The following is a 26,638-nucleotide window of genomic DNA, read 5'->3' on the forward strand; positions in this document are numbered from 1 at the left end:
AGTCACAAATTATTCTTCAGTGTAGCAGCAATAGCAATAGCAATATAAGCTGATGAAATAATTAGGGTCTTTGTATGTTTGAGTATTGTTTATTTCTAATTTTCGTCAAGATCAACAATCAGTCCAACTAAAAAAAAAAAAGAAATTATGAAATGAAATATGGCTCAAAATACAATCAACGATTTACAAAACAACGGTGGTATTATTATTATTGCTATTTTTAAACTAACAAAGAAAAGATAGAAATGACTAAATAATTGGTGGTGGTGGTGGTGGTTTACATTATCAACCAAGAAAATTGAAAAGAATTGATTTTGTAATTAACCTGAAAACTACTCCCCTAAAAAAAGGAGTGGATATTAAATGCATAAATCAAATGAAAGGGAAATGGAAATGGAAATATATTTACCCAGTCACCCATTCAACCCTACTCAGTTAATTAATCACACACAAAAAAAGAAAAATTCCGATCAATTAAAAAAAAAAAAGAAATCGAACAAATCATCATCATCAACAACACAAGACAAAAAAAGAAAGAAAGAATGTGAGCAACAATAATTATTAACAATTACACTACTTTTGAGAGAATTTTATATTAAGAATCACCCTCCCTCCTCTTTAAAATTCCATTTTCTAGTACTTTATTCCTTGAGCAACAAATTTATTCTATTCTATTATTATTTAAATAATATTCAATCAATAACAAAATGATACTAATGATCAATGCTACTTGGCTAATCCCAACAGGCAAATAAAAGTAAAGTAAAGTAAAGAAAAAAAAAAAAAAAACTACATAGATACATAAATATCGTTTGATTTCGTAAGAGAGAAATTGTTGTAAAGTGGAATAGAAAAAAAAAAAAAAATAATAAGGCGAGTTATTAAATGTGGGAACGAAATTGAACTCAAATTAAACAGAGAGAGAATCAAACCAGCATTAAAAAAAATAGTAAGAGAGAAAGAAAGAAAGAGCAGCATATATTATTTGTTTGTATTGGATACTCACTCACTCATTCACTTCACTCACTTCACTGTATTTTTTTTCTTCGTCTTTTTTTTTTTTCCCGCCCTCTCTCTGTCTCTCTCTCTTACTTTGACCAATTTCTTTGAAAATACAAAAAAAAATAAAAACCTCAAACTGATCTTCCACTCTCTTCCTCCTCCTCCTTCTTTTCTTTTCTTTTCTTTTCTCCTTCTCCTTCTCCTTCTCCTTCGTTGAGACATGACAACAAACCCTGCTTTGGCGGCTGCTCAAGCATCTCATAATAATATTCCTACAAAGCAAATGAATCATTCAACTTCATCTTCAAACGGTAACGGTAGCAATAATTCATCCGTGGTTGGACTTCACTACAAGATTGGGAAAAAAATTGGTGAAGGTTCTTTTGGTGTCATTTTTGAAGGTACTAATATAATAAATGGAGTACCCGTGGCCATAAAATTTGAACCTAGAAAGACTGAAGCTCCTCAATTACGAGATGAATATAGAACTTATAAACATTTACAAGGATGTGACGGAATTCCTAATGCATATTATTTTGGTCAAGAAGGATTACATAATATTTTAGTCATTGATTTATTGGGTCCTTCTTTAGAAGATTTATTTGATTGGTGTGGTAGAAGATTTAGTGTTAAAACCGTGGTACAAGTTGCTATACAAATGTTGACTTTAGTAGAAGAAGTTCATCGTCATGATTTAATCTATAGAGATATCAAACCCGACAATTTTTTAATTGGAAGAAGAGGTGCTACTGATGAAAATAATGTTCATTTGATTGATTTTGGTATGGCCAAGCAATATCGTGATCCAAGAACAAAGCAACATATTCCATATAGAGAGAAGAAATCTTTGAGTGGGACAGCTAGATATATGAGTATTAACACTCATTTAGGAAGAGAACAATCAAGAAGAGATGATTTAGAAGCATTGGGTCATGTATTTTTTTATTTCCTTAGAGGCCAATTACCTTGGCAAGGTTTAAAAGCTCCCACCAATAAACAAAAGTATGAGAAAATTGGTGATAAAAAGAGAACTACACCAGCAGTTACATTATGTGATGGCTTACCTCAACAATTTGCTGAATATTTAGATTCAGTTAGATCATTACCATTTGATGCTGAACCTCCATATGAAGAATATAGAATGTTATTATTGTCAGTGTTGGATGATTTGGGTCAAGCTTGTGATGGAGATATGGATTGGATGCATCTTAATGGTGGTAGAGGTTGGGATGCTACAATTAATAAAAAACCCAACTTGCACGGTTATGGACATCCTAATCCACCAAATGAACGTGAAAGAAGACATCGTGATCAAAGAAGAACAAGACAACATCAACAACTGCAACAAGTACAACAACAACAATTACAAGCTCAAGCTCAAGCACAACAATTACAACAATTACAACAAGCACAACAGGCACAACAACAACAACAACTGCAACAACATCAACCACTATCTGCAGCCCAGTTACATCAACAAAAATTACAGCATTTGGTTAATCGACCATTACCACCAATTAAACAAGAATCACAATCAGCAATACAAAGTGGTAATGGACATCATGAACTTTTGAATAATAATTTAGGTGATCAGCATGGAGGAAAACATGAAGGATACAGTTCACGACCAGATCAATATCAACAACAACAAATGGTTGCCGAAGAAGAAGAAAACAAAGGGTTCTGGTCTAAATTGTGTTGTCATTAGTTGTATGATATCATAATATAAAATAATATAATATAATCTTATTGTTTTTTTTTTCTTTTGTTTGGTTCTCCATTTACTTTGAATTCTGGTTCATTTAATTGATTTGGTTGTTATAATTGGTTTTTTTATTTTACTTTATTGTCTTTTATTTTGTTGTTTTACATATTAATGATTCTAATTAATTCAATACAAATATTTGTCATTTATTATTATTATATTCTCCATTAACAATAAATTCTACAACCAATTACCTAACTAACTAACTAACTAACAGACTAATTAGCACTGGAATTTTGCTACTATTTTTATGTGTTTTTGTTAAGTTTTTTTTGATATACAAAGATATGATAAATTTGGATTTCCAAAGAAAGAAAGGAAGAAAAGGGTCTAATTGCAATTTGATGCTTCTTTTTTGTTTTTTTTCATAATTTCCCACAAAGTTTTAATTAATTTTATAATTCATGTTTTTTAGTTTTCAATTTTCAGTTTTCAATTTTCATTTTCCATTCCTTTCTTTTTTTTAAAAATGTTTTCTATAATATTTGTCGAAACTTACATTTATAGTCATTTTTACATTTTTACATACATATATATATAAGTATCAATTCCATTAAAGAGTTTAGCTATGAGCAATAGATTACCATTGTAGAGAGTAGATATTGAGCTATGAAAAATAGTTAATTACATTACTAAAGGTAAATGAAGAAACTTATACAAAACATATAATTAAACATAAACAACACATATTAATAAAAACTTACATACAATAGAAATATAAAACCAGTTTACTTTCATCAATGTATGAAGAATAGAATAACAAAACCAATAACAATATCAACACATTCACATTTCAGAATAAGTTTTCAACAAATATTCTTCAACTTCTTTTAATGCCTCAATAGTTTTCTGTTTATTAAATTTCCCAGAATTTGCATCACATTTAGTATTTAAATTAATTAAATCCAATTTTTTTTGCATTAATTTAATTCTATAATCAATCCATTCTCCATAAAATTGATTATAACGAGATCCATAATTAACTTCGGGTTTAACAGTAGATAAAACACTAGTATCTTTCATCATGGGAGATTTAGCTCTATAAGAAGTAACCATGGTAATTCTTTCACTCATCCCCACGGGTGAAGGAGCAATATGTTCAATCAATCTTCCTTGTAAAACATTTGCTGAACCTTTTGTTGGACTTGGAACAATAGCCACTTTACCATTATGACCACTACCCATGCGTAAAGAAGTTTCACCACCAATCATATTTGTAGTGTCAGAAAGCATCAAAACACAAACAAATGGATAACTATCATAATGCCATCCTACAACTGCCGGAATATCATCACCACCATTAGTAGTAGTAGAAGTAGCCGATTCTTGATCAATTAATTGTCGTTGATGTTTAATTCTTTCTTCTTCAACCATATCATTCAGTTTCATAGATATATTAGTATGAGCAATTTCATAATCCATAACAATTTCTAATTCAACTCCGGCCATTTTACTAACTAATTCCATAGTTTTACAATGAGTCCAAGCTTGATACGTGAATGGACAATTAATTTCATCACCATCTTTAACAAATCCTCGAACAACACAATCCATTCCTGAAGTTGAATTATATGAATATCGAGCATATTTCATAAATGTATCTCGTTGTAAAACTTCTTGTCTCATAATGGTGATGGCTTCATCAGTAAATAATTGAAATGGATCACTCACTCCAATATCACTAATTTGTTGAGATTGTTGTTGTTTATGATTTAAACCTAATTGTTCCAATGTCAATCTTCGAGTTTGATCATATAATTTTTGTGCTCGAGAACCATTAGCGTAATAAGTTAAATGAATTAATGGATCAAATTCGATTGGTGATTTCAATGAAAATGAATTAATTATTGATGAGGATAATGAGGATAATGATGATTGATAAGTTGGTGCTAATGATGATTCGTAAACTGATAAAGGAATTGATTTATGAGTGTTGCCATCTAAAATGGCTTGTTCTACATCAATTGTGGCCATAATTGTAAAATATAACTAAATGAAATATTTGAATAATGAGAAGATGCTGATCATGGACGAGGGAGCGGGAGTTGGAAAAAGATCAGTATTTATAGAAAGTAAAGTAATTAATGTGGGTTTTTAAAAAAATTCTAGAATTGATAGATAAGACCACCTCCCTTCCCAAATCAACAACATCATGTAAGAATGATAAGTAGGATTATTATTATTTTTACCAATTTAAGTGTTTAGATCCATATAAAATGTGTATACATATGTATGTGTAGATGTATATTGTGTTTTGTTTAAACTTTTAACTGCAAAAGATTAGAAAAAGAAGAAACAAGGGAGGATATGTTTAGCAATTTCAAAAATTCGCAACTGCGCAATATTATCAATCATAGATGAAAGTTTAGTATTTTTGTTTTTTTGTGGTTATCTTATCTATAGATTCTACTTATTATCTTCAAAATTATTAAAAAAAATACCCCTACTATAAAGCCTCCTATCTTAGATAGTTCCTGTAAAGATAAAAAAAAAACACAGTTTTTTGATTAGTAGGTTGTGATGTTACTGGTAAAAGTATATGAAATCATATATTGTTGATCTATCTCAATGTATCAACAAAAGTGATTCTTAGCAATGAGATAAACCGTAAGACATTGAGTGAAGTAACCAAATACTACTCATTACTTCATAACGTATCAGATCACTTTTTATTGACTGAAGCAATATCATTCCTAAAAAGAGTCACTCCAAAAGTATGCATTAACGGTAAATAAGCACATAGATTTTCCGGGGATCATGATCCGTCCTTCTGATTTCTCTTATCTATAAATTCATTGTTATCAATTAGATACCATTAATACGCCTCTCCTTCTAACAGCAAAACATCTTATCAAACATTCACAACAGATGCCTATCTTTAGGTGAAATCACGTCTATGTATTTTGATCCCAAATTGAGTAATTACAGGCATCAAAATGTGTTGATTGTTGTAGTTATCTCAATGGATTTCACCCACCCTTTCTAGAAAATCTAAACCAACAGCACTTCAATCAATCAAGTTATGTAAACTTTATACCTAAAACGGTTAGAGATGGAAATGATTAACATATAAAGTATGTATCTGTTTGATTATATCCCCCAGTTTTTACTGTATTTGTGTAATTGTTGCGAAAAACCTCCTCTCCCCCCCCCCCCCCCCCCCCCCGCCTCCCATCACCACAACAGTGAGATAGTTATGTTCTGTGTTACTTATAACTTAAGAAAGTACTCTTGTTGCTTTAAATATTTCAAACAAGATAGGTTAGAGACAGTTATAATGAAGAAATCATTGTGAAAAGCTGTACATTAACTTACAATCAATTAATAAACTAACTAACTAACTACAAGCTACTATAGTTGAATTTGTACAAAAAAATAGAAGTCGTGTGAATATGATCAAATCCAACAAAAAAGCAATCAAGCAAAAAGTCGACAAACAAAAAAAACAAAAATTGTAGAATTTATCATTCTACTAAAGGTTTGGTGATAGGTTTAGCCCTGGGTCCTTGATAGGACTGCGCGGCTGACCTGTGGAATTAGTTTTCTTCCTCGGAGACGCTTCATCATTCGAGGAGATAGTGTGTTTACTGGTATCCATTTCCAGGACATCGGTAGTCATTGTTTTTCTTGCTGTTGTATTAGCAGCACGAGGTGTTGTTGGAGCCTCCCTGTGACCCGTAATTGTCACAGGTGTTGAGTCCTGTACTGTATAACTTTGAGTTTGTTCACGTGGAGTAACCACCTTTTCTGGAGTCTTTGCCTTTTTCCAGAGAAATAGTTTTGTCCGAGCTACGTTATCTTTGAGGTGCTCCATTTGTATTTCCTTTAGCCAATTTGGTTGGTAAAATTGGAAAGTTTTGTTTGGTCTCTGGTCTTTTTAGAACCAGATTTGTGGTAGACAGAGCTTTTTTACAGCTCGTTGTCTTATGCCCTTTTACACCACAATTGGTGCGAGGTTTTATCAATGGATTGTTAAAAAGATTGATTTATTTTTTAATTATTATAATAAAGTAAAAACTTGTTAAAACAAAAAAAAAAATTTGGAAAATATAAAAATTGAAAAAAAAAAAATAGTTTCAGCTGAGACTGTACTCATTTGTTATAGGGAATTCCCAACCTATCTATTTATTTTATTGTGGGATTTTTTTGTAAGTATATTTCCCATCAGGGAAAGGAATCCTATCTATAGTATGATTCTATAGTCCTATAAAAGGATTTTTCTACCCTTCTTTTTCCCAATGTTCAATTTTTTGGGGGATGAAACAGTATATATACATATATATATATATAAATAAGTAGATTTATATACAGTATATAAATATTTAATATTGTTGAAGAAAAAAAAAAAAAAAAACTGAAAACGTAAATTTACTTTTCTCTTCCTTTCTATTTTTTTCTTTTTTTGTTGTGTTGAGCTTATCAAAACTAAAATAATAAAATCACCAAGAATATCTTCTTTCCATACCCACATCTTATAGACATTAATATCACCATTTAGCATTTTCCTTCTTTTTTTTTGTATCATGGCATCAAGACAAGCAACTAAACGTTTAAATAAAGAATATAAATCAATACAAGCCAATCCACCGCCATATATAATTGCCCATCCATCAGAAGATAATATTCTTGAATGGCATTATGTTCTTACTGGACCCCAAGATACTCCATATGAAGGTGGACAATATCATGGCTTACTCCGATTTCCTCCACAATATCCATTTCAACCACCATCGATATTAATGATTACTCCTAGTGGACGATTTAAACCCAATACTCGTATTTGTTTATCAATGTCAGATTATCATCCTGATACTTGGAATCCAGCATGGTCAGTTCTGACGATTTTAACAGGGATGTTATCATTTTTCACTGGTGAAGAATCAACTACTGGATCAATTAATACATCAGTGAATCATCGGAAAGTATTAGCACAAAAATCTAAAAAATTCAATGTTGATAATGATAGATTTTGTCGAGAATTCCCTGATTTGGTTAAACAATATCATGAAGAAATTGCTGCTGAAAAAGTTAAATTGGAACAACAAGAAAAGGAACAACAACTAAATGGACAGCAACAAGGTGATCAAAAAGAACAATTGGCAAATTTGGAAGATTTAGATCCAGAAGATAGAATTCGAGTGATGCAACAACTAGAACAAGAACAAAAACAAAAACAAAAACAAAAACAAAACCAAGATGATGAAAATCTAAACCAAGATAATGATAATTCTAATAGAATGTGTGTTATTATGTAAGTAAATTAGATAAAAACTATTACAATATGGTAATATATATATATATATGTATGTATGCTTGTAATACTTGTTCTTATAATCATTATTTGATGTTATCTATATCAAGTTGAATTATTAAGTTTGTTAGGGAAATTGCCACAGTTAAAAGTTAATTACGATGTTTAGGCTAAACGAAACTCCACAAACGAGACAGTACAGAAAAAAAAAAAAGTGACATAATTGGTACACGCTACCATATGTCATATACGATGACAATTTTTAAACATTGCAGGAACAGATTCATTTGCAGATGGAGTTATATATAAGGTATCATATGAAAGAAAATAACAAGACCAATGGAATGAGTTTACAAATAGAAAAAAAAAAACAAGTGAAAAATACCCACTTGTTTGGGAAGGCAGTTTTGAAATGGTTTTTGGGGGAATCGGTTAACATTATATTATAAAGTGTCTTTTGGTTTGAAATAGATACCAAAATATTATCAAAATTGGTGTTTAAACTTATCTGATTCTTAAATTTGAATTTATCAAGTGTTTGAACGTTTGTTAGATATTGTCAACCATCATCAGAAACAGATATTTATAAGTTTGCACTTTTAGTCGTATTCGTTATTTCAAAATCCTTACTTACTCATAAGCTGTCAATTTGATTTCTTTCTCAGGATACTAACCAATGTTGGTGAACACTCCAGGTTTTTTAATCTGACTTAATGATAAGTCCCTCTGTTTTTTTACTGTCTTCGCTGATCTACCATTTTTTTTATTTTGTTTCAGAAATTTGCAAGTGAAAATAAACTTTTTCTGCCAAGATAGACAAAACTGAACAACAACAATTTATCAAGCATTTTTTTTTTATGTTTTTTTTTGACGAACCCCAAAATTAGAAATCAAAAACTTAGTCTGGATATCTAACTTCTTTCTTACCTTAAAAGAATTGTAAATCGTGTAGTATTTCAATTTCGTTATTGTCCTACATCAAGAAAGTGTACCTGAGACATTTTTCCTTTTCTAGTTTTCTAATTCTCTATTGTGTTTTTATTCGCTTCACCAGAATTTTTTTTTTTTTTTTTTTTTTTTTTCAATTTTAGTTTTCTCTCTCTCTGTTGCTGCACTGGGTCACTAAAAATAGATTTGTAAACAATAACGAAGAAAAAGCAGAGCATAATTTTTACAACAACAACAACAAGGGTTTGTCCCAATTTACAAGAAACTTTGGACCAAAAAAAGAAAAAGAAAAAGAAAAAGACCAAGTGTTGTTTTCCCAGAATGATATTGTTTCTAAAAAATAATAGAGTCCAATTGCCAAGAATAGATTGTGACGATGGATAGAATACGTTGTAATTGGAATCAAGTAACAAAAATTTTAATATCACAATGTATGTGTACGTGTGTATAATTGTGTATTAACTATGTATATATATATGTATGTATGATTATATAATCAAGATTTATTAGTTCCTGTTTCCAAGGTCAACTCTCAAGAAGATTTCAATTCTTATTCATATTACGTTAATTCGATAATACCGAATTCGCAATCAGTTTATTTTTTTTTTCAGTTCTAGTTTATGGAAGGGTAGAAGGAGGGAGGTAGGGGATTATGGGGTAAGACAAAAATGGTTCTTATTGGTTCATTAGTGACAATGACCAGAAGTCGGAGGTTTTTTAACTTGTCCGATAATCCCGTTAAAGACAATTAAATAGCACGTAGAATCAATTTCTATGCAGTCCTAAGCACTAACAGTTGCAACAAAAATCAGTTACGGCATTGACAAACATGGAATCAATTTTTCAATTTTGCTAAATGTAGAAGCTTGCTCTGGATTTCTGAACTTAATTTTGTATTCATTTTTGGCACGTTTATTAAACGGTATCAATTAACTAACCTCCAGAGGTAAGTAGCACTAGTGAAACTTTGTAAAGAATATGACTAATGATGTGAGTGAGTGAGTGAGTGAGTGACCGGTTACGTCATTTAAATTATATACTCACTAACAGTGTTATTCCAACTAAGTTGTTACTATTATTATCAATGTCCATAAACATAGACCTACGCGTTAAAAGTGGCATTGTATATGTATACAAAAGTGGCTTAATGTAACTTAAGCATCATGTCATAACACGTTTTCACGTCGCAGCTGAAACAATCAAATTCCCAAAAGTATAAATATAATGGCTCAAAATGGGAGTTTTTTTTTTTGAAACATTATTTTTCTATCTTTTGGTTTGATGTATAGTTGTGTAATCATTAATAGCAATCCAACTGATAATCATCACCACCAACAGTACCAGCTATAGCCTTGTACCCACAGTTTTACTGCAAAACAAGCGCAAATCTAGGCCAAAAAGTACTACAATACAACATTAATTTGGAAGTGTGCACATACACATTATAACACATTGTCATAGGAACGTTACTAGTTATACCATTCTCGGTTAACACACTACTATTGCGATGACGTGCTCGCACATCCACCTTACCATACTATAAATATGGGTGCTCGCCACCTCTACTTACGTAGTTTTATACTTTTACTCTTCATACGACTATCCGCTTTTTCCCCAAATACACATGCCTAAAGGACTTATGCCCTGTCAGGCCTATGACACACATATTACAAATTATATATATATTTACTTACCAGCTTTGCAGTAATTTGTCACCGCCTCCTTTTACTTTACATATAAATATATAATATTTTTTTCTAATATACTACTTACTACCTATCACCAAATAAATCCGCCTTTTCGTTTGATCAAGATTGCATAGACAGAAAGTTATCAGAGTAACACTATAAAGAAAGAAACAGCAATCAAAAAAAAAAACAAATTTCACTTAAAATATAATTGTTAATTTTTTATTTCAACGACTTCCATTTACTTTTTTTTTTTGCAATTTAATCCAACTCACATCTACTAGATTTTTTCAGATTTAGTTCATTCTCCTTACTTAATTGGTAAAAAAGAAAACAATCACTCTTTGGAGGCTTTATAACCCGTTATAATTACGATAGTTTTAATAGAAGAGAAAACTCCTCCATCCATCCATTGTATTCTCCTCCCTCCCCAATCATCATCATTAGACGATATAGAAGAACACTAGTTGGAAGTGACAACATATACCCAAAACTTGAACATTCCGGATACATTCCACAATATTCAACTCATAAAACAAGTTGAATATTATTGACTTTTTCTTTTTTTAAACATCAGAGAAATATTTTCAATCCATTGTTTTCGTTCCCCAGACTTTATTGGTGGTTTCATATATCACTTTTTTCATTATTGATTATTGATTATTGAATCAGAATCACTTTTAGATCCCTTAGACATATAGATTAGACACCCTCATAGAATTAGAGATAGAGATTCAGTTCATTAGATTTGCATTCAATTCCCCATTAATAATCACATAAACATAATTTGTTAAGAAAAAGAAGGAATTTACTTGCAAAATCAATTTAGACGGACAGTTTTGTTGTTTTAAAGAGAAAGAAATAAATTTGTCTTCAAAGTTTGTGGTACAAAACAAAAGACGAAACGAAGCATTCAAGTAACCTTTTTTTCTTTCGAGACGACATTTGTTACCATTTTACTACATTCATTTTTTTTTTTGTTAGCAGTTTAGTTAGTTAATTACTTAATTCATTAATTGTGTGATTTGTGGCCGACATAACAAAGTTTTCAAAACAACACACCAAGCTTTAAAGAAATACTGGAAAATTGAATACTAATAAACTAAAGTGACATTTTATTGCAATCAAACGGTCAAAGAAGAAAAGAGGAAAAAAAGAAAAGAGAAAAAGCAAACACGAATATTAACACCCAATACACTAAAACACTAATAAATTTTTAGCCCAGAATCAATCAATCAAACGAAGGAAGAAAGGCAGAGGAAAAAAAAAAATATTTTTCATTCCATTAATAATTTTTAATTAAAGTTTTAAACACACACACACACACCCGCCCACAACCAATTCACACTACACTCACTACATACACTACACTCACTACACTTCTTTTACACAGAAAGGAGGAAAGAATTTTTTTTTGAAGGTTTCGAAATTTTCTTTTTTAATTAAATTTTTTTTTTTTTTTTTTTCCCGTTTTTCCCTTTCAATCTTTGAAATTCGTTGTTCTTCCATCCACCATCAACTACCAACACTTCCTTCCTCCCTCCCCCCCACTCCCTCCTACTCTCTACATTATAGATTAATACGACAGGTGGATAAACTATTCCCTTTAAAGAAACCAACCTGTCTATATTAAATTATTACTACAACTGCAACCTTCGTTTCACCACATCCATTTCCACCCACTTTCTATTTCCCCTTTTTTTTTTTGTCCAACAGTTGCACAGTTTGATATATATATATATATATATACATTATATCAACCTTCTTCCATTCAGCATACCATTGTCATTAAAGTAATATCACCCTGAACCTGATATTACTCTTCATTTATCCCCCGCCCCCACCTCGTTTACTTCCCATAGGTAGGTATAATTACATATTATGGGTGATCATCCTTATCGTCACGTGAGCAACACTGCTCCTTATCCGACTCAGGATATTGGTCCAAGTGAATCATCTTCATCTAATCCTCCAAGTATGACAGAAGTGACTTCAGGGTTGGAGGATTTACATTTACCACCTAACCAGAATAAAAATTACGGTAGTGGGAATATTGTCAATCAAAGTGTCAATATGCCGCCACAACAACCACCGGGATCCAATATGCAACTACAATCTATATCACCGCGTGATCAAGCACAATTTAATCAACAGAATATTCAACTGCAGAGACCAATATCTCCAAGACCACCAAATCAACGTCTGAATAATCTGCTGTCGTCACAAAGACTGTTTCAACAAATCCAACAACAACAGCAACAACAGCACCAAAATCAACAACAATTCTCGCCATCTATAAAATATGCATCTGACGGTTATTCAAATTCTCCATATTCACCTATGGACTCAAACAATCTTTATCAACAAGATCAATTCAAGGCTTCACCAACATTAAATGCAACTCCAGTCAAGTCTCCACCAGTTGATGCTCCATATCCAGTTTATGATGCTCCTAGTCCACCTCCAGTATTTGCCTCTAAAGAAAGTATTGTGATTTCTCCACCATCAGTGCCGTTATCAGCTACATCTTCAGTAACCAATTTGAATTTGAATCAAGCTGATATTTATCATTCTCAATCGGAAAACAATTTGGCGGTTCATACTGGTAATAAATTTGGTCATAATCGATCGGTATCTTCAACATCATCATTTTTCTATGATCGTAGTGATAATGCTTCAATGATTGATTTCAATCAAAATATGATTCAACTGTATTTGGGAGCAAATTCCAGTCATTTATTACCTAGAATTAAAACATTGGAATTGTATCGGAAAAATGCTAAAAAATCTACCGATCCTAACGTTTTATTTCAATATGCTCAATATATGTTACAAACAGCATTATTATTAGAATCAGAATTACAAAATATGGTCAATAATGGCAATGGTAATGGCAACGGAAGTCAAAATGGTAATATAGCAGGGATTAATAATGCTACATCTTCTTCACAATCTTCTGGTTCACAAAATGGAACTAATTCTCCATTTACCAGATCAATTGAAAATTCACCAAGAAAAGGTCCATTGGATAATACTACTACTACTACTACTAATGGAACTAAAGATAAACATACCAAGAGTAAATCTATAGATTTCAATAATATTGAATTGGAAGGTAATGAAAAGAAATTGAAAAAGGCATTATTAAAAGAAGCTGTCAAATATTTGAAACGACTTTCTGATAAAGGTTATGTTGAAGCCCAATATTTATTAGCTGATGCGTATAGTTCAGGAGCTTTAGATAAAATTGACAATAAGGAAGCATTTATATTATTTCAATCAGCTGCGAAACATGGACATGTTGAAAGTGCTTTTAGAACTTCATTTTGTTATGAAGAAGGATTAGGAACTGGTAGAGATTCTAGAAAAGCGGTTGAATTTTTAAAAATTGCCGCATCAAGAAATCATCCTGCTGCCATGTATAAATTGGGAGTTTATTCATTTTATGGTAGAATGGGTTTACCTGCAAATGATATGAATACGAAAAAAATGGGTATTAAATGGTTAACTAGGGCTGCTAATGTTGCCACTGAATTAACTGCTGCTGCACCTTATGAATTGGGTAAATTATATTATAATGGATTTGAAGATATTGTCTTGATTGATAAAAAATATGGATTAGAATTATTTGCTCAAGCAGCAGCATTAGGTCATTTACAATCAGCCGCCATTTTGGGTCATCATTATGAAATTGGAGAAATTGTTCCTCAAGATTCTAATTTATCAATTCATTATTATACTCAAGCAGCATTAGGAGGTGATCCAAATTCAATGTTGGCAATGTGTGCTTGGTATTTAGTTGGTAGTGAACCATATTTACCTAAAGATGATAATGAAGCATTTGAATGGGCTAAACGTGCTGCCAATTGTAATTTACCAAAAGCTCAATTTGCTTTAGCAAATTTTTATGAAAAAGGGATTGGATGTATTAAAAATATTAATGAAGCTCAATCATGGTATAAAAAAGCTGCTGAAAATGGTGATGAAAAATCTTTGAAACGATTAACTGATAAAGAATTGGTTAAAACCATTCAAAAACAATGGAAAAAGAAACCTCCAGTAATTCATAATGAAGATGGAACTTCTACAACTAATTCAGGATCTCTTGCTCAAGAAAAAGATTGTGTTATCATGTAAAATCCTAAAAAGGCATAAATAAATAAATCAATAAATCAATTAATGAAAGAGAGAGAAAGAAGGGGATAGAGTTGAAAGAGAATTTGAGATAGTTTTTGTTAGTTAGTTTCACACATTATATATTATAGTATATTTAATAATTTTTTTTTTTTTTTGATTAGTCTCTGCAATATTGAAAATATCTATATAATATCTCTTTCAATACAAATATCGCTTTGAATTGAATTGAGAATTGATAATAGAAATTTTATTCAACACGTTAAAAGGAACATTTTACCAGAGTTACTTAGTTACGCGCAAAAAAAAAAATTAAAAAAAAAAAAAAGAAAATTTCTGTTACGTGTCCTTTCCAAGATCTGATCTTTGAAAATCAAGCACGACTAGTACTTGTCGAACAGTGTGGTAGGTAGTGAGCTGCTGCTGCTGCTGCTACTGTTGTTGTTATTGCAACTCAAAGAATTTGTTGCCAAGGTACACGACCACCACTTCTCTTTGTTATTGTCGGCCCGATACAGCAACAGCACACAAAAACTCATCAACAATAGTGTGAAAACTATGAGCAAGAACACGTGACCTGAACTACGTAATTGCACTTTTAGCAACAACCGTGTATTAGCGATTCAATAGCAAGGAAGGAGTAGTAGTAATATCATCAATTGGAAATTATGTGGGGGATCAGTTTTGTAAAGAAAGTAATTATTTAATCAATTGGGCAGAGAGGCACAGAAAAAGAAAAAATGATGACATTGCAACAACAACAACAACATCAACAACAACAACTACTATATCGATTCATTTTTTATGCGACTGCGTGATATGGTTTCTACTGAACCAGGATGTTTTCAGGCTGTATAGTACTTTCGGCAATTAAAAAAAAAAAATACAATCAAATATATATGAAAAGCTATATGTATGTATGCTTGTGCATGTTTTAACTTAGCTTGAATTTGCAGTTTCTGGTAGTTTAGTCACGTTGAATTATTATTGTCCGTGAGGCTTAGCTTGAAAAAAAAAAAAACACCGTGAATGAAAAGCCCTGAAAAACAGAGATTTCATACTTGTTCTTTTTTTACAATACGAAATTGCCACAGTTGTAGGGGGTTGGGTTTGTTGATTGATGACAAAGTTTAAATTGCCAGTATAAGAATAACTACCATGATGATTTTAACAGTGGACAGTAATAAACTTGAGGAACACTATTGTTGTCGATTTTAATTTCCATTTTAGGAAGGGGTGGTGGTGTTTTGTTGTTGTTGTTTCTTTCTTTCTTCCGTCTAAAAACCTTCGCCCCCTTTTTGATCAGGCCTTTTGTTTTTTTTTTTGGGTGGTGCTGTGGTTCGTTGGGTAGTTGGCTCTTGTTTCGGTTCTACTTGTTCCTTTTTTTTATTCTCCTCGTTAATCCTAATTTTGTGTAACAAATTAATTATAGGGAGTTGGAAAATTAAAAGCTTGAAAAGAAAGAAAGAAAGAAATACCAACGTGGAATTTCTATTACGTAAGTCACTATAACTTGCATAGAAATTTCAGGTTTTCAATTTAAGAAAGTATTAATCAACTGAATTAAGCAATTGAAACGAATTGAACCAGCTCAGCATTTATTTTTCGTTTTCTTTTTTTTTCAAGGGGGTGGGTGAAAGAAAAATCTAAAAATATATAAATACTCCACTTATCTCCTCTCTTCCTCTCTTTCTCTCTCTAACTCAATTTCAATTTTTCCCAAACCAAAATTTCCTTTCTTTCTTTCTTTCTTTATTTTTTACTCAATTGAATCAATATTAAAACAATAAAAGCCATGTCAGCTAACGATTTTTATTCATCTGGTGATCAATCCAATTATGATCCAAAAAGATCCTCGAATCAAGGATCATCATCATCAAATGATGAACAACAAGACAGAGGGTTATTATCTACTGTCGCCGGTGGTGTTGCTGGTGGTTATGGTGGTCACAAATTAGGTGAAAAGGCACAACATGGTACTTTGGGTACTGTATTAGGTGCCATTGGGGGTGCCATTGGTGCCAATAAACTAGAAGATGCTTATGAAGACCGTAAAGAACATAAAAAACACGAGCAACAATATGGTGGTAGTGGTAAACACGAAGGCGGAAGACATGAAGGTGGTTTTGGTGGTGGTAGACCAGATGATCGTTATGAAGGCGATAGAAGAAATGATAATTACGGTGGTGGTTACAATGATAGAAGAGATGACGGTTATGGTGGTGGTTACGGTGGTGGCAGACCAGACGATAGAAGACACGAAGGTGGTTTCGGCGGTGGCAGACCAGATGACCGTTTTGGTGGCGGTAGACCAGATGACCGTTTTGGAGGTGACAGAAGAGATGATAGAAGAGATGACCGTAGATGGTAAGTGCTTCACCCCACCACGTCCTTGTCAATTGATACGGGTCTTATTTTATGTATGACAAATTTATGTACGTTTTTTTTTTTGTTTATTTGGAGAAAGAAATAATTTTAATTTTAATTTTAATTTTAATTTTAATTTCCAGAAAATTTCTTATTTTATACTCTATAATTTCCTATTATAAATCGATCAACTATAATATAAGAAAGCTTAACTTTGACTTTTTGACTTTGATTTCGATTAATTATCATTACTTATTTTTGATGCAGCTTGTTTATTAAGTAATGGTAATTTTGAATCAGTAAAATTCATCATTATTTTTTTATTCAGCATTAACAGCAGTGATCGACTTCGTTTAAGATCAGTCAATAATCTTTTATTTGTAAAATTATTTGCATTGCCATTGCCATTGCCATTGCCATTGATATTGATATTACTATTATCAATATCATCTCTGTCTGTTATTGTTGCTGTTCCTGTTGGCGGAATTAATTTCGAAGTTGGAACTTGAGTGGGCAGAGATTCTATTGTTGGATTAAAAGGTAGATCTAATTCATTGACATCGGCCAAAATATTATGAACATTAGGTGGTTTGTTTGAAGATACTAAAGGTGGTAGTGGTGGTGGTGGAGATGATCTTGCTACGGGAGTTCCTCCTCCATCTGGTTCATCAAAATTGATTTCTGATGTGATTAATGAATTTTCTTCCATACTTGTATCATACATCAAATCACTCTTGTCACGATCACCCCAATGACTTGGTTTTTTGAGTTTAGAATTACCATTACCACCACTACCGCCACTATTAATATTATTTATTCTGGTTATTGGTGGTATTTGAGTTGATTTTTTCGGTTTTTTCAATTGTCGTGGTGGTGAAAGAATCCGTTGTTTTTTAATTGGGATAATATCATTATCTATAGACATCATACTTTCATCCGGATTATAACTATTGACTTGGTTTTGGTTTTGGTTTTGGTTTTGGTTTTGGTTTTGGTTTTGGTTTTGGTTTTGGTTTTGGTTTTGGGTTTGAGTTTGATTTTCTGATTCAACTTTATTCTTCATATAATCCATGGCATAATGTTCCATTGCACTATCAAATTCACCATTAAGTAAATTTTCTAAACCAAGTGTCATATTATATAATAATTCTTGATTAGCTTCATTCAATGATGTTGGATTGGAAATATTATTAATGAAATTACCAATTTCTCGAGGAATATAGAAAAATATACTTAAATCATGAATCAAATTATCATACAATATCGATGAATACAATAACAAATCGGTATGAACTTCACGTTTCATAGACTGAATTGATTGACGATATATAGCACTATGATGTTCAGTCCATCCTTCTTCATCTTGTAATCTTTTCAATGTTTGCATGGCTGAATCTTCCAATATATAATCCAAATCTGTTGGTTGACTATATTGTGATTCTAATTGAGGTAATTGATATTCAATTTTCAGAATTAATTGTTCACATAAATCATAGATTTTGAAAACTGATTCTGATTCATTACCCGATGCTATCAGTAATGAATTTATATCAATATCATCTCGTTGTTCTAATACCAATTCAGTCTCAATCTTTTGTGATAATAATAATTTTCTTTTCGCCAATATGAAATATTTTTTCCATTTCTCCTGATTTTGTTTAGCAATGGCTTTACGAGTTGATTCAAGACTTTCAAATAAAATTTTGAAAACTTTGGATTCTAAATCTTTGCGTTTATTGATTGTTGATTCCACCATTTTAGATTCTCGAGCTCGTAATTCTTCAATTTCTTGCTTTTGTTCAGTAATCATTTTCAAATAAGACCCAACATGACGATCCAAATTATGTTGATTTCTGATTAATTTTGTTTTAATCTCTTTAGCTCGATCAGCATATTTCAAGGTATTTAAAGTCTCATCATAATGTTGTGAAGAAGGTGATACACATACAATCATGACTGTTTTACAATTCCCACCCAATGAAAATTTCAATAATCGTGTCAATTTGGAATCTCTATAAGGGACATGGTTTCTTCTTCGTGGATCACACAAGGCATTAATACAATTACCCAATGCTAATAATGACTTGTTAATATTGGCTCCTTCATTTAATCGTGCGCCACGGTTTTTCGTGGCCGCAGCTCGTTCACTACCAGCCAAATCTATAATAGATAAAGTAGCAAAAGTGTGTTCCTCGGTGATATCACCAGTTCGATCTTTTTGTATGACATTAATTTGTAAAACGGCATGAGATCGACTAGATGTAGCATTTGCTTCTGTTGGTGAACAAGTTCGATTTTTATTACCTTCTAAAATCAATTGCATAACTTCTTCAACAGAATTAGGTCGATGTCGAGATAAATTGGATACAGATATTTTATTATTGGCATCTTCTCGTATTACTAAATTTTTGCATTGAGTCATGGGATTCAATAAATCACGTATAGTTTCATTATAAATTTCAAGATACGATAAACTAATATCAATAATTTTTGTATCTTTTAATTCTTCAATTCGATTATATAATTCTTTCATGGTTAAAAATATAACTCCAGGATCTTCTGGTGTCCCCAGTATAGTATGAGTTTTACCACATCCAGTGGCACCATAAGCAAATACAGTGGCATTATATCCATCCAATACTGAATCCAATAATGGTTGAGTAGTGTTGCGATACACTTGATCTTGGGTACAATCTTCATCAAATAATCGATCGAATACAAATCGATGTTCACGTATTCTTGACCCTTTAAAACTGTTGGGGAATGCGTTACGTTGCATTTTCGTTAATGGGTTGGTTTCTGGTGGATCAAATATCAACATTCGATCATCAACAACATTAATGATCTTACGAAGCCCACCTAATGTATTGAATATGGCTCGCCTTGAGGTACTAGCACCACTGCTGTTTGCTGCACTAGATCCATTACCATTACCATTGCCATTACTATTACTGTTATTGTTATTGTTGTTATTATCACTGGTGAGACACCCGTCGCCTAAAAATACATCGTCATTATCGATTTTAACTAATCTGTTTGATTCGGCTTCAGTGAATGGTCGTACTCTAACCGCTACCGAGATAGATGATTGTTTTGCAGTTGGAACTGATGTTGATGTAACGGTTGCTGGTGATCCTAAACTATTCGGGTAAGACATAACATAGGAATCAAATGCGGCTAAGTTGTTTCACAATGAATTTGTTAATTGATTTTTATGAGAAGGATTAAGTATAAACAGGCTTGAAGGACAGTTATGGGGAACGATTTATTTTTGACACAGATAAAACTTGCTATTGTTTGTTCTTCCTCTTTCTCTCTCTTCTTTTTTTTTAGTAATAGTATTACTAGTATATTATTACTAGTATATTATTATTAGTATAATGAATAAATAATGTATTGAAAGGAGGAAAGCAAATCAAATCAAAAAGGAAATTTTTCTTTCTTGTCTTTTTGTTTACATTTTTTTTTCTTTTGGTTGTGTTGTTTCTGTAAAAGCGTACACTACAACTAAACTAAACTAAACTAACTATGAACACACACAGAAGAAAAAAACTCAAATTAGACGCGTTATGACGCTACCAAAAGTTTTAAGATCTAGGAAATTTGACCCCCTCTTCCCCCCCCGACTGATTGATTGATAATTATCATCCTGCTTGCCCCTCCTAATTAACAACATCTATCTATCTATCTATCTATCCCTATCACATACTACATATAAACACATAATGTATATATAACAAAATTAACAATCATATCTAATGTACATAATAATAATAATAATAATAATCTTTGTTTAAAAAAGTGAAACACATACAAAAAAAAAAAAACTGTATGTGCCACTTTTTAATGTCCCTTCTCTATAAATGGAAACTGGAAACTCAACTCAACACAACTCAACACAACCCAATGTTGTTTCCAAATTTATACTTTTCTTTTCCTAATATCCTTTTTCTCGTCCAAAGTTGATTCTGATGATGAACTAAATGAATCTCTTTCAAAAGAGTATTTATCTTCTTCAATTTCTAATACAACTTCTTCTTCCTTTTTTTCCACAAATATTGGTTGTCCTACTTCCTCCTCCTCTTCTTCTTCTTTTTCTTCTTCTTCCAACTCAATATCAGTGTCATCTTCATCACTTCGAACATCTTCAGCACCTGATCCAGTAACAACTTTATAAGCAACTTTTAATATCAAATACATCCAAATACAAGTTATAATTTGTAATCCTCCGAGTAAACCCAAAAATGTATCAATAACAACTGGAGTCCAACATCTTTTTTGCATCAATCCTTCAACACATTGTCCATTTTTCATTAAATCAACTGATTTATACCAAGCATGATAAAAGATATAATTATATACTCCATGTCTTAATACAATCCAACTGACTAAAAATAAAAGAAACATGGCATCACATGCATTACTAAACCCAGCGTATTTTAACATTTTTGCTGCTGCCAAAAAAATGTCTACTGAATCCATAATCATCAATATTAAATGACCAATACGGAAATAATAATAATAATATGAACCAATAATCAATAAACAAGTAATGATATGATGACTAAACATTTGATAATGATCTTTTCTTGGTTTTTCAACATTTAAAACAAAAATTTGTTGTAGCCAAAATCCCATACTTACTAAATAATAAGTTTTAAATTCCCATGACATGTAATGATTTGGCCAATTGATATAAACTTGATCTAAATTATTATAATAAGGACTATCCCAATATAATACCACGCCAAATATAAATGAAATTGAATAATAAACAAATGACCAACTTTGTTCAGCAAATCTAGTTTTGGCTTTTTTCGAATGAATATGACAAAATTTCGATGCAAATGGTTCAAAACACCATTTCATCAAGAATGAACGAAGAAATGTAACAATGACTAATGAATGAATCACAAAATATGTATCATTAATATCAATATCATATATTGATTTCCCAGTGAATTCATCAATACCAACACAATTTTGAATGTGTATAAATTTGGATGTATAAGGAGTAATAGTGGTATTGTTATTTTGTAATAATAAATGTGATAAATATAAAATTATTAATAGATTTCTAGATAACGGTATTTGATTTCTTTCAACCATGGCTAAAAAAGAATTATGATATTGATGATCTTCTATTGATTCAATAGACATTGGTGTACTGGGTATTGTTGTAGTTGCAATTGATCCTGAACTCATTTGTGGGAAGAAGTCTAGTTATTTTATATATATATATGTATAGCTTTGGTTTATTGTAAAATGTATAGTTTTAATCTCTAATTGATCTGTAATTATGGACTTTTTTTTTTATTTGATTTGATTTATTTCATTTAACAAACAGTGGTAGTTTTCTTGAACAAAAAGAAAAGGCTAGCTATTAATATTTCCACCACCAATCAAGATGAATAATTCTTGAATCAATAATATGAAGTTAAAGAAAAGAATGATATGTAATACCAATTTCAAAAAAAATTAAAAAAATTAAAAAAAAGAAAGAGAAAGAAAATGTCCCCCTTGTTTATTTGATTTGATATATTTATATATATTGAACCTCTTAAGAGAGAGAGAAAAATTTCATAAATTTTTTTTTTTTTTTTTTCGTTGTTTTCTTCTTCTTCTTCTTCTTCTTCTTCTTAATTTGAGTTACGTACGATTTTGTTTCACTTTTTAGTTTGAAGAAATTTTTTATTAATATACACGACCTTTTTTAACCTCATTGACATCAACTCATATATATATATATATAGATTCTTCTTTATAATTAATTAACAGGTTGGAAGAAACCACTTGCATCATCTTATGAGTCCCCTTTTTCTGTTAGAGTCATTTAATGACTAAAATTCCTTTTCCTTTCAATTATACAATTTGTTTGTTTTATACATGCATCCCCTCTTTTTGCATATAATAATAATAATATATTGTCATATCAACACAATCATTACTAATATATATATATATATATAGGTGACAACTGAATAGTTTATATTATTAATGAATAATTAATCTAGTTTATTTAGAACAATAATCATACCTAATATTCGTTGAGTCTTTAGTATTGTTGTTGTTTGTTATACATTTGATTGGGAACGATTATATGGCTCTCCTGCATATAAACATAACACGTTGGAGAAAAATGAGAAAAAAGAGAAAAAAAAAAATAAATACTTGAAAGAACACGTTATCAAGTTATGTTGTTGTTGTTGTTGTTGTTGTTTGAGACTTATTGTTGTAATTGACATATTTTATATTTTGATTGTGGTATCTTTACTACTACTACTACTATTCTAATGAGAACATCTAATGCATTACAATACAATACAGTACTTGAAAATCTACTAAAACCTGTTATTTGACTCAAAAAATTGTTTAACAAATCTTAGAGAGGTTCCGCTTTACTACTTACCATAGTCGGATCCACAACAAAACACAATAACGACGGTGACGACGAAGAATTATCTTTAAAGTTTAATTTCTCCTCTTTAATGATATATATATATATATATATAGAATTATTCATTGTTTGAGTGAGCAAAGCATAAGTTTTCTGGGTGCTTTTTCGCATTTCCCACACACCCACACTTTTCTGTATAACAATGTGTCCATCAATTCTTTATATTTCTATAATGATATCATTATATCCCTTGTGATACTGGTGATATTAGTGGTTTGTATAATTGAATCATATATTTATTTCCAGGAAACTTCTTCTTCTTCTGAGTCTGGAAATTGTTCTTTTTTTGTTAATGTTAAACTTTTTAAATCCGATTGAGTAACATCACTTGTAATGCCTTTTTAACCCCTTGTTCATTATATCGATTCCATAATACATACATATTCATCATATCTTGTACGGCTTCAACAACTTCATCGAGATTGATATGGGAATGTTCTAAAAAATTCATAAATTTATTAATTTTTATGGTGTCTTCATCTAATATATCTAAATCAAAATTATTCAATTCTTGATTTGATTGTGAGATTTGTCCATTTATTCCATTTCGCCCAGTATTAGTGCTACTAGTGTTATTATGGGTAGATTCTTGATGTTGATGTTGAGTTTGATTTTGAATTTGTGATAAATTTACTTGCAGTTGTAGTGGATTATCAATATCCATTTTATCATCTGATTTATCTTGACTATTATTACTTGATTTAGTCAAATTCATTAAATCATCTATATTCATTTCAGTATTATCATCTTGACCAAGAACTTGAGTTTCTTGGGCAGTGGTGGTAGTAGTAGTAGAAGTAGTTCCATTATTATTACTGGTATTAGTGTTGTTGTTGTTGTTGATGTTGATTGGATTGGTACTACTTCCAGTAGAAATATGCATAGTATTAATATTAATATTATTATCATTATTATTACCTTGTCTTACTCGAGATAAATTTTTTTTCAATACAACTGTGATATATATAGCTGCCACCGCTATAGTATGAGGAGGTAATAATAAATGAAGATCAGTTATATAACTATCATTAATTAAACTCCAAGCATTTTGTAATTCTTCCACTGTTAATTTAAAACCAAATACATTATAATTATTAGATAAAAATTCATTGATTTGCATTAATGATTTATAAGGATGATGTAATAATAAATACAGATCCATTTCTTCAATTAAATAAAATTCAAATTCAGCTAATTTGGTAACATCATGAGGAATATATTCTGGCCATATATTTCTTGCTTCCGATAATATTAATCGAATATGTTGAGGACATTCTTCAATTTTACAAGCAACATAAATACATGTAGTTATTAATAAATAAACATTGATTTCTTTAAGTGAAACTCGGGTAAGAAATCGAGTTAAATAAATTTCAGCAGTAGCTAATGCTATTTGTCGAATATTTAATCTTCGACCTAATTTAATTAATAAATTATGTAAATAAATCCTCATATTATAATCATATATTATATTGGGATAATCTTTAATTAATCCATTTTGAATCATTTTCCGTTCAAGTAATAATACTCTTCTTCTGGCTTCTAATAATGAAAATCGAGTTAATTGCCATTGATTACGTTGTGATGAATTCCAATAATCAGCTGACATTGTTGTTAGAACGATACTGCTACTACTACTACTACTACTATTAATTATTGTCCACTTGTTTTGTTTTGAATGTAAAAAAAAAAAAAAAGAAAGGAGTTCTGGGTTTGAAATTGGATGTCGGCGAATTTATAATGGAAAGGTTGTTAAGTCTTTCCTATATAATCAAACAAGAAAAAGAATTTGAAGTAAAGAAGAAGAAGAAAAAAAAAAACACAATTTAAAGATTATTCCTCATTTGGTCAAAAAAAAAAAAAATATTCTTATGTAATCAGGTCACGTGATAAATACAAAATAGTTTTTACAATCAATATAATTCACAATAAATGGTATAAATTAAGTACTTTATATATAAGTAGTACGTTCTCCCCCTCCCCCCCTCCTCCCTGATGTCTTTTATTCAAGTAAATCTTCTAGAAGATTAGCCATATCAAATATGAAAATCCTAGCATTAAGATCATCAACATCATTAAAATCATTGACAATCTCACCTCGTGGATATTTTCTAAATAATTGATTCAAATCTGTCGATTTGGTTATTTTAATATAATTTTCATTTTCAATTAATTGTGGGCCTGTCAGTAAAGTTATTAAATTCGAATTATCAGCCTCAATCGTTATTGTTGTTGTTGTTGTTGTGGTGGTGGTGGTGGTGATGGTGGTGGGTATGAATAATGATTGCCCGATCAGTAACAGAGAAAATATTATTAGTGGTATTATTAAAAACATTGGTAGGACAAGTGGTTTAGTAAATGAAATTAGAGAAAGTACGGAAAACCAATCTATATTTATATATATTAAATAAATTACATTTTCTAGACAGCTTGGCAATTATGCTTGAAAAAGAGGTTTAATGGAAGTAAGAATAAGGGAATGTGATGGACGGACTTTGGAGAATTTAAATTGCTTATTAAAAGATTCGTGGTTTCTTTTTTTTTTTTTTTTTTTCGGTGTCTTAATTAAAAACACACTTACTTTTTGCTATGTAAACTAACGGGAAATTTGATTTGTGGGGTAAAATCATCATCAATTTAATAAATAACTTTTTTTTATAGTCAATGAAATAGTATCCAATGTTAAACTATATGTAAAATATTAATAATCGGTACTCATCTCAGAAGATTATAGAGTAGTTCTATATTTAAATTCCCCAAATAGGCAAACTCTTACAAAAGAAAAAGGTTTCAATATCCATCAAATAAGAAATATATGTTCCCAACAACGTCCTAAAACAATGAAAGCAAAGCTAGTGAAACACAATCAATTAATTTTGGCTATTAAATATTGAATGAATGATTGTTGGAGGAGGAAGGAGGGAGGAGGGAGGAGGGAGGAGGGAGGAGGGAGGAGGGAGGAATGTTGGTAATGATAGGTAGTAACCAGGGCCAACTGCCCTCGTATAGCGGAAACGAGTAGACCG

The 26,638-nt window shown here is 30.9% G+C and overlaps 9 protein-coding genes across 9 annotated transcripts, besides 1 other annotated feature; 4 read left to right on the forward strand and 5 right to left on the reverse strand. All coding sequences in view use genetic code 12, as the record gives it.

The window, feature by feature from the left end:
• Window positions 1-1,222: 1,222 nt before the first annotated feature.
• On the forward strand, window positions 1,223-2,710 carry YCK2 (serine/threonine protein kinase; the record flags this gene model as incomplete). The annotated part of the gene is made up of 1 exon (XM_709613.1): window positions 1,223-2,710. One exon carries the CDS (start codon window positions 1,223-1,225, stop codon window positions 2,708-2,710), a length of 1,488 nt encoding a protein of 495 aa, XP_714706.1.
• Window positions 2,711-3,553: 843 nt separating this feature from the next.
• On the reverse strand, window positions 3,554-4,741 carry CAALFM_C305660CA (uncharacterized protein; the record flags this gene model as incomplete). Its single annotated transcript, XM_709614.1, has 1 exon — window positions 3,554-4,741. The coding sequence occupies one exon, from the start codon at window positions 4,739-4,741 to the stop codon at window positions 3,554-3,556; it is 1,188 nt and encodes a 395-aa protein (XP_714707.1).
• A 2,549-nt stretch (window positions 4,742-7,290) lies between these two features.
• On the forward strand, window positions 7,291-8,022 carry CAALFM_C305680WA (E2 ubiquitin-conjugating protein; the record flags this gene model as incomplete). The annotated part of the gene is made up of 1 exon (XM_711495.1): window positions 7,291-8,022. The coding sequence occupies one exon, from the start codon at window positions 7,291-7,293 to the stop codon at window positions 8,020-8,022; it is 732 nt and encodes a 243-aa protein (XP_716588.1).
• A 2,397-nt stretch (window positions 8,023-10,419) lies between these two features.
• Window positions 10,420-10,627: a long terminal repeat ((koppa-3a) Long terminal repeat (LTR); about 208 bp long, 10 copies per genome).
• A 1,908-nt stretch (window positions 10,628-12,535) lies between these two features.
• CHS4 (Chs4p) lies at window positions 12,536-14,791 on the forward strand (the record flags this gene model as incomplete). Its single annotated transcript, XM_711497.1, has 1 exon — window positions 12,536-14,791. The coding sequence occupies one exon, from the start codon at window positions 12,536-12,538 to the stop codon at window positions 14,789-14,791; it is 2,256 nt and encodes a 751-aa protein (XP_716590.1).
• Window positions 14,792-16,583: 1,792 nt separating this feature from the next.
• On the forward strand, window positions 16,584-17,159 carry RCT1 (Rct1p; the record flags this gene model as incomplete). The annotated part of the gene is made up of 1 exon (XM_711498.1): window positions 16,584-17,159. One exon carries the CDS (start codon window positions 16,584-16,586, stop codon window positions 17,157-17,159), a length of 576 nt encoding a protein of 191 aa, XP_716591.1.
• A 234-nt stretch (window positions 17,160-17,393) lies between these two features.
• On the reverse strand, window positions 17,394-20,312 carry KIP3 (tubulin-dependent ATPase; the record flags this gene model as incomplete). Its single annotated transcript, XM_711501.1, has 1 exon — window positions 17,394-20,312. One exon carries the CDS (start codon window positions 20,310-20,312, stop codon window positions 17,394-17,396), a length of 2,919 nt encoding a protein of 972 aa, XP_716594.1.
• Window positions 20,313-21,076: 764 nt separating this feature from the next.
• On the reverse strand, window positions 21,077-22,360 carry LAC1 (Lac1p; the record flags this gene model as incomplete). The annotated part of the gene is made up of 1 exon (XM_711502.1): window positions 21,077-22,360. One exon carries the CDS (start codon window positions 22,358-22,360, stop codon window positions 21,077-21,079), a length of 1,284 nt encoding a protein of 427 aa, XP_716595.1.
• A 1,556-nt stretch (window positions 22,361-23,916) lies between these two features.
• On the reverse strand, window positions 23,917-25,221 carry SSN8 (cyclin-dependent protein serine/threonine kinase regulator; the record flags this gene model as incomplete). Its single annotated transcript, XM_711503.1, has 1 exon — window positions 23,917-25,221. The coding sequence occupies one exon, from the start codon at window positions 25,219-25,221 to the stop codon at window positions 23,917-23,919; it is 1,305 nt and encodes a 434-aa protein (XP_716596.1).
• A 393-nt stretch (window positions 25,222-25,614) lies between these two features.
• CAALFM_C305750CA (uncharacterized protein) lies at window positions 25,615-25,947 on the reverse strand (the record flags this gene model as incomplete). Its single annotated transcript, XM_711504.1, has 1 exon — window positions 25,615-25,947. The coding sequence occupies one exon, from the start codon at window positions 25,945-25,947 to the stop codon at window positions 25,615-25,617; it is 333 nt and encodes a 110-aa protein (XP_716597.1).
• Window positions 25,948-26,638: the final 691 nt, after the last annotated feature.

Source organism: Candida albicans, chromosome 3 (genome assembly GCF_000182965.3).
Source record: "Candida albicans SC5314 chromosome 3, complete sequence".
NCBI lineage: Eukaryota > Fungi > Ascomycota > Pichiomycetes > Serinales > Debaryomycetaceae > Candida > Candida albicans.